This window comes from Balaenoptera ricei, chromosome 10 (assembly GCF_028023285.1).
Source record: "Balaenoptera ricei isolate mBalRic1 chromosome 10, mBalRic1.hap2, whole genome shotgun sequence".
NCBI classification, from domain to species: Eukaryota; Metazoa; Chordata; class Mammalia; order Artiodactyla; family Balaenopteridae; genus Balaenoptera; species Balaenoptera ricei.
In genome coordinates, this window is record NC_082648.1 from 68,093,172 (window position 1) to 68,109,251 (window position 16,080).

The 16,080-nt window shown below is 35.3% G+C and overlaps 1 protein-coding gene and 1 long non-coding RNA gene across 6 annotated transcripts in view; one reads left to right on the forward strand and one right to left on the reverse strand.

The window, feature by feature from the left end:
* The window catches only part of PTPRQ (protein tyrosine phosphatase receptor type Q), a 280,514-nt gene that overhangs the window by 226,010 nt on the left and 38,424 nt on the right, over positions 1-16,080 (forward strand). For all 5 annotated transcript variants that reach the window (XM_059936586.1, XM_059936587.1, XM_059936583.1 and 2 more), the window contains 2 exons: positions 4,147-4,246; positions 6,743-6,871. In XM_059936586.1, coding sequence (XP_059792569.1) covers positions 4,147-4,246; positions 6,743-6,871 — 229 coding nt within the window. The remainder of the gene's footprint in view (positions 1-4,146; positions 4,247-6,742; positions 6,872-16,080) is intronic.
* Positions 1-16,080, reverse strand: part of LOC132373431 (uncharacterized) — an 88,155-nt gene that overhangs the window by 7,383 nt on the left and 64,692 nt on the right. The gene's annotated exons all lie outside the window — the stretch shown is intronic.

A 16,080-nucleotide genomic window follows, 5' to 3' on the forward strand; every position in this document is an offset into this window, starting at 1 on the left:
ATTACTAGTTGTATCAAAATAATTAATAACTTATATATTCTTATCTGGTTTAATGCCTAATCTTCAACCTGAAAAATTTTAATTTCTATTATACTTCAAAATCGATATTTTTATATATCAGTAAATTTAGAAAATACTTATTGAGCATTTGCTATGTGCCTGATACTGTTCTCAGGACTTGGAATACAGTTTTGAATAAAACAAAGACTCCTGTCCTCAGGGATCTTACATTCTGGACAGGTAATAAACAATAAGATAATAAATGAATTATAAGATATGTTACAAAGGGCTATCGAGAAAAGAAAAAGTAGAACAGAGTGTAGAGGAGGTAGAAGGGGGAAGGCAGGAAGTGAAGGAGTTGCAGCTTTCAATCTTAAATACCATAATGTCTTAGTCTGTTTGGGCTGGCATAACAAATACTATAGACTGAGTGGCTTAAACAACAGAAGTTTATTTTCTCACAGTTCTGGAGGCACGAAATCCAAGATAAGGTTCCAGCCACTTCAGTATGTGGTAAGGGCTTTCTTCCTGGCTTGCAGAACGCCTCCTTCTCGCTATGTCCTCATATAGCCTTTCCTCAGCATGTGCACACGGAGGGAGAGAACTAGCTTTCTGGTGTCTCTTCTTAAAAGGACACTAATTCTATCAGATTAGGGCCCAACCCTTGTGACCTCATATAGCATTAATTACTTCCTTACTCAAATACTGTCACACTGTATTTGTGTTAGGGCTTCAACATATGAATTTTGGAGGGACACATACATTCAGTCCGTAAGAGGTGGTCAGCGTAGGCTTCACTGACTAGGTGATATTTGAGCAAATTCCTCAAGGTAATGAAATGGCTACCCAGGCATATCTATAAGAGAAATACCTTTCTATGCACAGGAAGAAGCTGGCCAAAAGCCCTATATCAAGAGTGACCTGGTGTGTCCCAAGAACAATAGGGAGGCCAGTCTGGCTCCAGAGTAGTAAGCAAGGTGGAGATTGGAAGGGAAGTCAAACAGATAACAGGGAACCAGAGGCCGTTAACCTATGGCCATAGGCCATTGGAAGGACTTTGGATTTTGTCTGTGAGAGATAAGGAGGATTTTAAGTAGACAGGTAATTTTTTTTTAACATTTTTATTGGAGTATAATTGCTTTACAATGGTGTGTTAGTTTCTGCTTTATAACAAACTGAATCAGTTATACATATACCTATGTTCCCATATCTCCACCCTCTTGCGTCTCCCTCCCTCCCACCCTCCCTATCCCACCCCTCTAGGTGGTCACAAAGCACCGACCTCCCTGTGCTATGCGGCTGCTTCCCACTAGCTATCTATTTTACGTTTGGTAGTGTATATATGTCCATGCCACTCTCTCACTTTGTCCCAGCTTACCCTTCCCCCTCCCCCTCCCCATATCCTCAAGTCCATTCTCTAGTAGGTCTGTGTCTTTATTCCCATCTTGCCCCTAGGTTCTTCATGACCTTTTTTTTTTTTCTTAGATTCCATATATATGTGTTAGCATACAGTATTTGTTTTTCTCTTTCTGACTTACTTCACTCTGTATGACAGACTCTAGGTCCATCTACCTCACTACAAATAACTCAATTTCGTTTCTTTTTATGGTTGAGTAATATTCCATTGTATATATGTGCCACATCTTCTTTATCCATTCATCTGTTGATGGACACTTAGGTTGCTTCCATGTCCTGGCTATTGTAAATAGAGCTGCAGTGAACATTTTGGTACGTGACTCTTTTTGAATTATGGTTTTCTCAGGCTATATGCCCAGTAGTGGGATTGCTGGGTCATATGGTAGTTCTATTTTTAGTTTGTTAAGGAACCTCCATACTGTTCTCCATAGTGGCTGTATCAATTTACATTCCCACCAACAGTGCAAGAGGGTTCCCTTTTCTCCACACCCTCTCCAGCATTTATTGTTTGTAGGTTTTTTGATGACGGCCATTCTGACCGGTGTGAGATGATATCTCATTGTAGTTTTGATTTGCATTTCTCTAATGATTAATGATGTTGAGCATTCTTTCATGTGTTTGTTGGCAATCTGTATATCTTCTTTGGAGAAATTAGACAGGTAATGTTTTAAAATCATTACTCTTGCTACTATGTTGAGAAATAGATGGAAAGAGGACAGGCTGGATACAGGAAGACTTGTTAGGTGTCCAGACAACAATTCATGCAAAACAGGACGGTGGCCTCGATCAGGATGTTTGCAGCAGAGGTAGTGAGAAGTGAATAGAGCGTACACAAAAGTTTTGAATAGTATAATGAACCCCCAAATACCTATTAATTAAATTTAATAATTTTTAATGGTTTGCCACATCTGTTTTAATTACGCATTTTTCATTTTGTTTCTGAAGTATTTTAAAGTAAATCACAGAAAGCATTATATATTCCACTCCAAAATAGTTTAGCATATTTCTCTAATAAGTATGTTTTTGTTATATTGTTGCAGTTCAACAAAATTAATGATAAATCCTTGATATTATATAAAACTATATATATATATATATATATATATATATATATATATAGTTTCAAATCATCCTCTGATTTTTTTCTTTATAGTTTGTTTAAAACAGGATCAAATAAGAGGTTCACACATTATTTTTGATGATTTTGTCTCTTAATCTATTTTAATCTAGAAGAGACTTCTTTCCCCCCCTATACCATGGACTCATTTAGGCAACCAGATGAGTTGTCCTGCAAGAGGTTCCATATTTTGAATTTGTCTGATTGCTTTTTCTTGGTGTCATTGACTCCTTTTCCTACTTTCTTATAAATTAGAGATAAGATCTAAAGGTTTGAATATTCACAATGAACATTTTTGGCAGGGCTACTTTACAGGTGTTGCTGCGTAGATGAAAATACCTCACATCAGGAGGTGTATAATATCTGGTTGTCACATTTTCAGTGATGTTAAAATTGATCAGTAAGTTTAGTGGTAATGACAGCAGGACCTTTCACTGGAAAGTTGTTTTTTCCCTTGTTATAACCAGCAAATAATCTGTGAGATGATAGTTTGACATTCCCTAAATATCCAAATGCCTTTCAACCTTTCTCCTAGTCATTTAAAGATATAGTTACGATTGTTACCTGAGTCAATTATTTCATTAGGAATGCAAAATTAATTTCTAATTTTACTATTTCTTCCACATTTATTAAACAGAATTCTCCTCTAATAAGGAGCTTTATCTCCTTAACTAGGGCTATTTTTTAATTCATAAAAAACAGTTCAGATGAGAAAGCCACAGGAAAAAATGCTTAATTTTCTCTCTTTAATTATAGATTTTTAGAGGGAAGAAAAAAGTTGTTTAGCTAAAACCAGAGGTTACAAATTAGTACATTTTTGGTTTTAATTTTCATTTCTCTTTCATTGAATAATATTAGAACTCATGGATTTTTATATTGAATCTATTTCAATCAATTTCAGTTTTTATTCATTACAAAGTTTAAATTGTTCCATCTTTGGCCATCTCTTCAAGATCTTTTGTTCTTTCCATACCATTAGCCTTTGATCATTTCTTAGCTTTCTTGCCCCATTAGATATCCCCAATTCCTTTTGTTCCCTAATCACACTTTGGAATTACTCTCTCTCCAAGTTTCCCTAGTTTCTTTTAGTGAAAAAGATAGAGCCAACAGGATTTCCTCAGAGATTTTGGATGTGTTCTATGAAAGAGAAAGTCAAGTATGACTCCAAGATTTTTGGCTTGAGCAACTAGAACAATGAAGTTGCCATCAACTAAGATGTAGAAAGATGCAGTTGAAAGGAGGGAAGAATAGGAGTTCAGCTTTGGAAATTTTGATTTTTAAAATTTAATTACACTTCTAAATAAAGATATATAGTAGGCAATTGGATATACAAGTCGGGAGTTCCTTAGATTACAGTTAAGTAGTCATCATCATATAGATGAAAATTAAAACCATGAGGCTGCACAGGTTCACCAAAGGTGTGAGTTTAGATAGAAAAAAAGAAGAGCACCAAGGATTGAGCTCTAAAGTTAGAAGATCTAGGAGAAGAAGAGAAACACATTTGTACATTTCATTAGCATTATTGAGAAATACGCCAAAAAATTTTTTTCTGTATTTTGAGACCCAATGTAGTATTACATATAATTAATGATTTTATACGTCTTCCTCTTCAGGTGAAGGGCTTTCAGAAAGATCTGTAGAGATTATACTTTCAGTCACTTTGTGTATCCTTTCAATCATTCTTCTTGGAACAGCTATTTTTGCATTTGCAAGGTAAGACTTATTTGTACTTATTCCTAAGATGCTTTATGGACATCATTCAGTCATGGCCCAATCAGGAGACAGAAGCCACAATGGTTACTTTAATGGGAAACATTTAATAATATGTTAACTAGTAAAAATAGTTAACAGCTAAAGGGGGTAAGAGAAAACACTAAGGGATCCAGAACTAGCAAGTGCAACAAAGCTACTCTCTCTAGGCTAAGGAAGAGTGGACAATAAAGGAACAAAGAACTAGAAGAAATGTCACTCCCAAGTTTGACATGGAATGGCTACCACAGGCACACGCAGCCCTATCACCTATCTTTGTGCAAAGAAATATGACAAAGGAAGGGCTGGAGCTGATCTGTAGAAGCTACCCATCATTATTGGAGAGTTGGCAGGCTGGAATTGGACAGTGGAAGCAGCCCACTCTTGCCTGATTGTGTGGGTGGGCTGGAGCTACCTGGAATCATTCACTGATGGAGAGAGCATGAACTTAAGAGGCAGCTAGTGCTCATCCGGGTGGGCTGCTGGGCTTCCACAATGAATAAGAATGCAGCATTAGAACACTCAAGGGAAGTATCTTCCTGTCCCTATTGCCTTGCAGGATGACTGCAGTGTCCTCTATTGACAAAGCTTAACGTCCAGTCAGCTGGCAAAGGAGAAATGTTACATAGTCTAACTTCAGTATCACAAAGCAGGGCAAAGAAGTGTGGATGTAGAGCTGAGAGACAATAAAGTGGTAACACAAAAGCAGAAGCTGCCAGGCTTTCTACATCTTTTTGAATATTTTATAACTCTGATAGGTTTAATTGAAAATATTTTAATCAGGTCTAAATTTCAGATTTTATACACAAGAGATCACTTTTCCAGTAAGGACACTTTAAAAATGTCCAACTTCTTTATACGATGGGCCCCTTTCTCATGTTTACTTTATCAAAATGTCTGTACTGTGTTTTCCAAGTGTCCTTTCAAATTCTCAGTATCAGTCTCTTAATTCCCGTTGTTTACAGGACCTCAGGGGAAATCTTAGCTGTGATCCTAAAATCTAGTTTCATAAGGTAGATTGCCGAGTTAAAGGGACCTTACATTTGTAAAAATAATCATTATACTAATTTCCTAAGTAGCTCAATAGGCTCTATTTTATCCAAAGAATGGTGTCCTGTATTCCATTTGCCAAGCATCCTCTGTTTCATCTTGAATCTTTTAAATTATCGTTTTGATGGATAATTTGAAGGGCTCTTGAAAGATATTTTTCTTATACCAGATAGTGTTCTCAGATTCAGCCAGAAGATGGTGAGAGAAGGTCGTTATTTTAGGCACTTTTAAAGTTATGTTGTGTAATATATGGTCCTGGTCCCTGAGGGATGTGCATCCACCATATTGCTATTGTTTTCCTGCTCTAAAATCATTTCTTTATAGGATGAACTCCTTTTGTGGGCAGGAAATGGGCCCCTCATTCCCTACAACTTTCCTACATACGGCTCTTCAGCCAACAGAGTCTGTTCTCACCTGAACGTTCCGTCAGTTTTCATACAAGTCTGCTTTTGTTCAGTCAGCTGGAAACGTGCTTCCTCCTCCTCCTCATTCTGGAACACTCAAGTCAAATCCTACTTTTTATTTCCTCTAAATGCTAATAGTTGTAATCACTTATATAACATTTTATAACTAATCAATTACTGTTTTAGGAGTTGTAATTTGACTTTTTTTCTCTTTTTTAATGCTTTTTCTACATTTAGATCCTACTTCTCAACTAAATTATGTCCTTGAGGATAAGGACCATATTTTATACTTCCTATATCATTCTCAACACATAAATCATAACAAATATTAAATGTTTGAAGTGCAAAAGATACATAGAATAGCTAAATATTACTTTATAATATACCGTACTATGTCATATAAAAATAAACATGTAAAGGGCTCAAAATGAAGAGACTTTGATTTGATTCGCAGATGCATGTGACTTTTATTTTTGAACCTGAGTTTTCTGGTTATATATTATATTCTTAGATTACATAATCTGTATAGTTATATTATACTTCGCTATTACATATTTGACAGTATTTTTATAAAAGCCAATGAGACAATTCAAAACACATTTTTTATGTATTTTCACGTTATGTAAAAACAATGGAGCATTGTCTTTCAGCACTGGTGCTGACAGCAGTGAGCTATGTCCACATTGGCATATTTCCTTTTTATGACAAATATATGAGACAGCTTGAGGGAGGAGAAACAAGCTCACAGCCTCAGTCTCGTTTGCTCTGTATTTTAAATGTACCAATGGCTCGGGCCTTGATGAACTAATTCTCATTAAAAGCAGCATGTTAAAAAATTATAGTAGAATACATTCTGTGGAATTAAAACAGGAAAAAGAGTTGAGTAGCTGCAAATTTGCAACATACTCAGGGAAGTGATCCCAACAAAGAAATTGACCAATGTCTTAAGAAAACTAAATATAATTTCATATGCTTTCTATGATATTCCCTTCTTGGACTTTATTAGAATTCGACAGAAGCAGAAAGAAGGTGGGACATATTCTCCTCGGGATGCAGAAATTATTGACACTAAATTCAGCCTAGATCAGCTGATCACAGTGGCAGACCTGGAACTGAAGGACGAGAGATTAACGCGGTGAGCACTCCTCTGGGCGAACAGTGGTCCAGAGGGCCCGGAGCCATGACCCTATTCTGACCTATGCTTGTTGGAAGTGTCTGTGGGGCTCCTATTTACACAGGTCGCAGAGATCTTCTTTCAAAGGGTGACCTCCATCTTCTACACACTTCTCACTGGTGTTCGGAGAATCAATCTTCCTAATACTTTCGAGTTCAATAGGAACCTTGGACTATAATGTTCAACCAAGCTTTTTTTTTCCCTGAGACAAATATTTGTATACATTAAATCTTTAAAATTATATTTAGTAATTCACTTCAGATGACAGGTTTTTTTTTACATTGGATTTCCTGGAGGTGTCCACATTTTTTATCACAAATTTAAATTAAATTTGTAACTACTTGATATTGTTTATATCATTTCTATAAAAGCCTGTCTTATGCCTCCTTATTTTAGTATAAAATGACATTAGAAGTCTAAATTGTGTACTAACACTTCATTTTTAAAATTGCTTAGTATTTAAGAATTAAATACAAAGTTAAAATTACCTTTAAAAGGAAAAGTAAAAACATGTATACTAAATATGTCATCAATATATATTGGAAATAGTAGAACGCTTAATTGTAAAGATAAATTATTCAAAATGTTGGCACATTTGAAAAACTTCTATTAAGATAATTCACCAAATTTTTATATTTTTTATTTTTTTGCTTGTTCAGTGATGATCGAGTTTGTTTTTTTCTTTTTTTCTTTTTCCAAATTCTTAATAAAAACTATCATCAGATTGTCTTAACAAGTTTCAATTCTTAAGAGATCCAATATTTTGTGATGCTTACAAGCACATGACAATTGTTACAAAGAACCTGCACAGCTGTGTTGAACTTTTAGAAATTGTTACCAACTCTGAAAATATGGCATCAAAGGTCTTAAACTTAAAAAGGAATTAATCATTTATAGTTGTCATTTACCAAAGTTGGTCTTTACCTAATAGATTGACTCTGCAAAAATATTTCCAGTATGTCTAAAAATATCTACGTGCTATACGTAGATATACGTATACGTATATATATGTGCTATAGAGGGAAGTGTTATCTGATAAGCAGCGTCCTTCCAAATGCGACAAAATGAAAGTTATTCAGTGTTATCAGTAAATTACAAAGAAATTTGGTTTGTTGGATATGAAAACTTCTTTATATTTATCTACATTTGTTTATGTTCCAATACAGGTTGTTCCTATCTAAAATGGATAGTGCGCCAAAGACTATGTGTAAGATGGTTATATATTAACCAGGACATAGTTTTCCACATGAAAGAGCAACCGATTTTCAGGGTAACCTGTCAAAGTTAAATCATATCATAGCAACCATAGAGCATTACTAGTATTAGGCTCTGTGTCTCAGTTCTATAAGGGTCATACTGCATAGTAAAAGGAAGTTTCTTCTCCTTTACCCCTGTGGGCCCAACTCCATTTCCACACTCCTGTCTGAGTTCAGGCCTGGGATCTCCATCTCTTTCTTCTACACGTGAAAGTATACAAGGGATAGAACTTCAAATCTCTGAGTGCAATTAATTTTAGTTTTTTGAACAATTTAGTTGAATCTGTTCATACTAAAACGTGAATTTCTAAGTGCCCAAACAATTTTACGGCATTTTTTAAAAGATTCTTTATTAGTCCCCCAAAAGTCTCTCTCTAGTAAGTAGATCTTTAGGAGTTATAATACAGTGAAAAAAAGCCAGTCACTATTGGAGAAAGTATTCTTTTTCGAGGAGGTTACCATTCTATAGAGGCTATGTGAGGTCAGATCCCCTAAGCTCTATGTGTTTTCACAGCTTGCCCCCTACTCCACTGCTGAACACAGCCATTATCAAAAAGGGATAAGATATATCTTTTTTAAACAATGACTGTCATGACAGCTAATGGAAAAGGTGGGCAAAGACTGTATAGATTGTTTATTGTCGGGTACTTATAATTCAGGGAGAGCCTTATTTAACCTTGACTCATTTATTTTCCTGTTCCATGTTTATTTATATATATGTCACTTTATTTGTACATGGATGTACAATTGCCTTTAAAGTATATTTCAAACAATTTTTATCTGTTTTTGCACATACAAAACTGGTATGTATTATCACTAGTCATAGCACACTTAGAAATTTTAGTTTTCATGCTTTTTGCTTTCTCATTTACTTGTTATGATTCTAGTAATCGTGACTGTAAAAACTTACTTTCTCACTGGTAATTCCAATGGCACATACTAATATGCTTTGCTTGATTTATTACAGAAATTAAAATAACTATCAAGTGGTTTGGTATTAATTCTTTTCATTATAGAGATCTATCTCCAGCTTTATTATTTACTGAAAGTTTTTCATGTTAATAAAGTCACTAATACATTAGACAGTAAGACTAGAAAAACTAACTAACAGATTCGTAATTAGCCATGTGCACATATGCACGTGGTCATTCTTCACTGAAGCTCTAAAGCTCTTCACCTGTATTTCAGGTGCTGGAAAATCTAAATCTATTCAAAGCCATACATGTCTGATGAGGGTAGAGCCACAGAGACTAATGGTAGATTCTGAGACAGAAGAACCAAAAAGCTGGAGTTAGTTAACTTCCAAATTGTTGAGTAACTTATGCCATATGTCTTTGTTATTTACAAGAAGGAACTTAGATAATTTCCTTTAAATCTACCCAATTAACATATGCTGTTTGTACTTGAGGCATAGGCATATTCTTTTCCTTCCAACCTGCCTGCTTTCTTCATGCTAACTGGACTTGCAGTTTTCCTCAGTGTTATAGGTCTTCACATGTCCATAACAGAAATGATAAAATATCTAATCAGTAGTTAAAATATTAACTTTAGGGAGTTACCTAGTTGACCAAAAATGGTTATTACAATACTTGGTACTAAATCCTCTTCAGGATTTAGGGTTTTGTGGTTAAGAAATTATTTACTTTATATCTGCCTATATATTTATATACATTTTAAGATTCTTCCTATAATTTTTATATGTATAAACTCTCATCATTTGATTATATTATACCTTATTTCACAAAGGACCTGAAGAAGAATTCTCTCATTCTTTTTCTTTTTGAAAGAGAACAAAATTCAAAGATTTAATACTCTATAAATCCATGAGAACATTCAGGGATATGCCAAGAAAATGTTTTAAGTTCTTATTTGGAATGATAATGACATCATTTCATTATGCACATTTTCTATATAAGTTTAGTGAATGCAAGCTGTATTTCTTGGGAAGAATTCTTGATATTTGTGCTCATCTATTCCACATTTACCAGATTAGAAAATAACCCTTGGGTTTTGCTATTTGATAAACAAATGAACAAAACAACGTTTTGTGATGGCTCCTTCAAAACACAGCCATTAATACAATGAAGTGAGAAACATTTCTAGGAGGAAATATTAGCAAGATGAGCATACACACACTGGTAACGCAGACCTATCTCTTTAAAATTGCTGAGCCTGGATCACTGAGGAAATCAGAAAATACCTAGAGACAAATGAAAACAAAAACACGATGATCCAAAACCTATGGGACGCAACAAAAGCGGTTCTAAGAGGGAAGTTTATAGCGATACAAGCTTACCTTGCAAAACAAGAAAAATCTCAAATAAACCACCTAGCCTTATACCTAAAGCAAACAGAGGAAAGAAGAACAAACAAAACCCAAAATTAGTAGAAGGAAAGAAATCATAAAGATCAGAGCAGAAATAGAGACAAAGGAAACAACAGAAAAGAGCAATGAAACTAAAAGCTGGTTCTTTGAAAAGATAAACAAAATTGATTAAGTTTTCACCAGACTCATCAGGAAAACAAGGAAGAGGGCCCAAATTAATAAAATTAGAAACGAAAAGGGAAAAGTTACAACAGACACCACAAAAATATGAAGGACCACAGGAAACTACTACAAGCAACTATATGCCAATAAAATGGACAACCTAGAAGAAATGGACAAACTCTTAGAAAGGTACAACCTTCCAAGACTGAACCAGGAAGAAATAGAAAATACAAACAGACCAATTACAAGAACTGAAGTTGAATCTGTGATTTTAAAACTCCCAACAAACAAAAGTCCAGGATCAGATGGCTTCACAGACGAACTCTACACTTTTAGAGAAGCATTAACACCTATCCTTCTGAAACTCTTCCAAAATTGCAGAGGAAGGAATACTTCTGAACTCATTCTATGAGACCACCATCACCCTGATGCCAAAACCAGACAAAGATACCACACAAAAAAATTATAGACCAATATCACTGACAAACATAGATGCAAAAATCCTCAACAAAATACTAGCAAACTGAATCCAACAATACATTAGAAGGATCATATACCATGATCAAGTGGGATCTATCCCAGGGATGCAAGGATTTTTGAATATCTGCTTATCAATGTGATACACATTAACAAACTGAAGAATAAAAATTATATAACCATCTCAATAGATGCAGAAAAAGATTTTGACAAAATTCAACACCCATTTATGATAAAAACTCTCCAGAGAGTGGGCATAGCGGGAACATACCACAATATAATAAAGGCCATATATGGAAAACCCACAGCTAACATCATACTCAACAGTGAAAAGCTGAGAGCATTTCCTCTAAGATCAGGAAGAAGACAAGGATGCCCACTCTCACCACTATTATTTAACATAGTTTTGGAAGTCCTAGCCACAGCAATCAGAGAAGAAAAAGACATAAATGGAATCCAAATTGGAAAAGAGGAAGTGAAACTGTCACTGTTTGCAGATGACATGATACTACACATAGAAAATCCTAAAGATACTACCAGAAAACTACTAGAGATCATCAGCAAGGTTGCAGGATACAAAATTAATACACAGAAATCTGTTGCATTTCTGTACACTAACAATGGAAGATCGGAAATAGAAATTAAGGAAACAATCCCATTGCATCAAAAAGAATAAAAAACCTAGGAATAAACCTACCTAAGGAGACAAAAGACCTGTACTCCGAAAACTATAAGACACTGATGAAAGAAACTGAAGATGACACAAATACATGGAAAGATATACCATATTCTTGGATTGGAAGAATCAATATTATCAAAATGACTATACTACCCAAGGCAATCTACAGATTCAATGCAATCCCTATCAAATCATGAATGGCATTTTTCACAAACTAGAGCAAACAAGTTTACAATTTGTATGGAAACACAAAAGGCCCCGAATAGCCAAAGCAATCTCGAGAAAGAAAAATGGAGGTGGAGGAATCAGACTCCCTGACTTCATACTATACTACAAAGGTACAGTCATCAAAACAGTATGGTAGCTCTTAGATAGCCTCAACCACCAGAGGGCAGACAACAGAAGCAAGAAAAACTATAATCCTGCAGCCTGTGGACCAAAAACCACAGTTACAGAAAGATAGACAAGATGAAAAGGCAGAGGGCTATGTACCAGATGAAGGAACAAGAAAAAACCCCAGAAAAACAACTAAATGAAGTGGAGATAGGCAACCTTCCAGAAAAAGAATTCAGAATAATGATAGTGAAGATGATCCAGGACCTCGGAATAAGAATGGAGGCAAAGATCGAGAAGATGCAAGAAACGATTAACAAAGACCTAGAAGAATTAAAGAACAAACAAACAGAGATGACCAATACAATAACTGAAATGAAAACTACACTAGAAGGAATCAATAGCAGAATAACTGAGGCAGAAGAACGGATAAGTGACCTGGAAGACAGAATGGTGGAATTCACTGCTGTGGAACAGACTAAAGAAAAAAGAATGAAAAGAAATGAAGACAGCCTAAGAGACCTCTGGGACAACATTAAACACAACAACATTCGCATTATAGGGGTCCCAGAAGGAGAAGAGAGAGAGAAAGGACCAGAGAAAATATTTGAAGACATTATAGTCGAAAACTTCCCTAACATGGGAAAGGAAATAGCCACCCAAGTCCAGGAAGCGCAGAGAGTCCCATACAGAATAAACCCAAGGAGAAACACGCTGAGACACACAGTAATCAAAGTGGCAAAAATTAAAGACAAAGAAAAATTATTGAAAGCAGCAAGGGAAAAACGACAAATAACATACAAGGGAACTCCCATAAGGTTAACAGCTGATTTCTCAGCAGAAACTCTGCAAGCCAGAAGGGAGTGGCATGATATACTTAAAGTGATGAAAGGGAAGAACCTACAACCAAGATTACTCTACCCGGCAAGGATCTCATTTAGATTTGATGGAGAAATCAAAAGCTTTACAGACAAGCAAAAGCTAAGAGAATTCAGCACCACCAAACCAGCTCTACAACAAATGCTAAAGGAACTTCTCTAAGTGGGAAACACAAGAGAAGAAAAGGACCTACAAAAACAAACCCAAAACAATTAAGAAAATGGTCATAGGAACATACATATCGATTATTACCTTAAACGTGAATGGATTAAATGCCCCAACCAAAAGACATAGACTGGCTGAATGGATACAAAAACAAGACCCATATATATGCTGTCTAAAAGAGACCCACTTTAGACCTAGGGACACATACAGACTGAGAGTGAGGGGATGGAAAACATATTCCATGCAAATGGAAATCAAAAGAAAGCTGGAATAACAATACTCATATCAGATAAAATAGACTTTAAAATAAAGAATGTTACAAGAGACAAGGAAGGACACTACATAATGATCCAGGGATCAATCCAAGAAGAAGATATAACAATTATAAATATATATGCACCCAACATAGGAGCACCTCAATACATAAGGCAACTGCTAACAGCTCTAAAAGAGGAAATCGACAGTAACACAATAATAGTGGGGGACTTTAACACCTCACTTACACCAATGGACAGATCATCCAAAATGAAAATAAATAAGGAAACAGAAGCTTTAAATGACACAATAGACCAGATAGATTTAATGGATATATATAGGACATTCCATCCAAAAACAGCAGATTACACGTTCTTCTCAAGTGCACACAGAACATTCTCCAGGATAGATCACATCTTGGGTCACAAATCAAGCCTCAGTAAATTTAAGAAAATTGAAATCATATCAAGCATCTTTTCTGACCACAACGCTATGAGATTAGAAATGAATTACAGGGAAAAAAACGTAAAAAGGACAAACACATGGAGGCTAAACAATACGTTACTAAATAACCAAGAGATCACTGAAGAAATCAAAGAGGAAATCAAAAAATACCTAGAGACAAATGACAATGAAAACACGACGACCCAAAACCTATGGGATGCAGCAAAAGCAGTTCTAAGAGGGAATTTTATAGCTATACAAGCCTACCTAAAGAAACAAGAAAAATTTCAAGTAAACAATCTAACCTTACACCTAAAGAAACTAGAGAAAGAAGAACAAACAAAACCCCAAGTTAGCAGAAGGAAAGAAATCATAAAGATCAGAGCAGAAATAAATGAAATAGAAACAAAGAAAACAATAGCAAAGATCAATAAAACTAAAAGCTGGTTCTTTGAGAAGATAAACAAAATTGATAAGCCATTAGCCAGACTCATCAAGAAAAAGAGGGAGAGGACTCAAATCAATAAAATCAGAAATGAAAAAGGAGAAGTTACAACAGACACCACAGAAATACAAAGCATCCTAAGAGACTACTACAAGCAACTTTATGCCAATAAAATGGACAACCTGGAAGAAATGGACAAATTCTTAGAAAGGTATAACCTTCCAAGACTGAATCAGGAAGAAACAGAAAATATGAACAGACCAATCACAAGTAATGAAATTGAAACTGTGATTAAAAATCTTCCAACAAACAAAAGTCCAGGACCAGATGGCTTCACAGGTGAATTCTATCAAACATTTAGAGAAGAGCTAACACCTATCCTTCTCAAACTCTTCCAAAAAATTGCAGAGGAAGGAACACTCCCAAACTCATTCTATGAGGCCACCATCACCCTGATACGAAAACCAGACAAAGACACTACAAAAAAAGAAAATTACAGACCAATATCACTGATGAATATAGATGCAAAAATCCTCAACAAAATACTAGCAAACAGAATCCAACAACACATTAAAAGGATCATACACCACGATCAAGTGGGATTTATCCCAGGGATGCAAGGATTCTTCAATATACGCAAATCAATCAATGTGATACACCATATTAACAAATTGAAGAATAAAAACCATATGATCATCTCAATAGATGCAGAAAAAGCTTTTGACAAAATTCAACACCCATTTCTGATAAAAACTCTCCAGAAAGTGGGCATAGAGGGAACCTACCTCAACATAATAAAGGCCATATATGACAAACCCACAGCAAACATCATTCTCAATGGTGAAAAACTGAAAGCATTTCCTCTAAGATCAGGAACGAGACAAGGATGTCCACTCTCACCACTATTATTCAACATAGTTCTGGAAGTCCTAGCCACGGCAATCAGAGAAGAAAAAGAAATAAAAGGAATACAAATTGGAAAAGAAGAAGTAAAACTGTCACTGTTTGCGGATGACATGATACTATACATAGAGAATCCTAAAACTGCCACCAGAAAACTGCTAGAGCTAATTAATGAATATGGTAAAGTTGCAGGATACAAAATTAATGCACAGAAATCTCTTGCATTCCTATACACTAATGATGAAAAATCTGAAAGAGAAATTATGGAAACACTCCCATTTACCATTGCAACAAAAAGAATAAAATACCTAGGAATAAACCTACCTAGGGAGACAAAAGGCCTGTATGCAGAAAACTATAAGACACTGATGAAAGAAATTAAAGATGATACCAACAGATGGAGAGATATACCATGTTCTTGGATTGGAAGAATCAACATTGTGAAAATGAGTATACTACCCAAAGCAATCTACAGATTCAATGCAATCCCTATCAAATTACCAATGGCATTTTTTACGGAGCTAGAACAAATCATCTTAAAATTTGTATGGAGACACAAAAGACCCCGAATAGCCAAAGCAGTCTTGAGGCAAAAAAATGGAGCTGGAGGAATCAGACTCCCTGACTTCAGACTATACTACAAAGCTACAGTAATCAAGACAATATGGTACTGGCACAAAAACAGAAACATAGATCAATGGAACAAGATAGAAAGCCCAGAGATTAACCCACGCACCTATGGTCAACTAATCTATGACAAAGGAGGCAAAGATATACAATGGAGAAAAGACAGTCTCTTCAATAAGTGGTGCTGGGAAAACTGGACAGCTACATGTAAAAGAATGA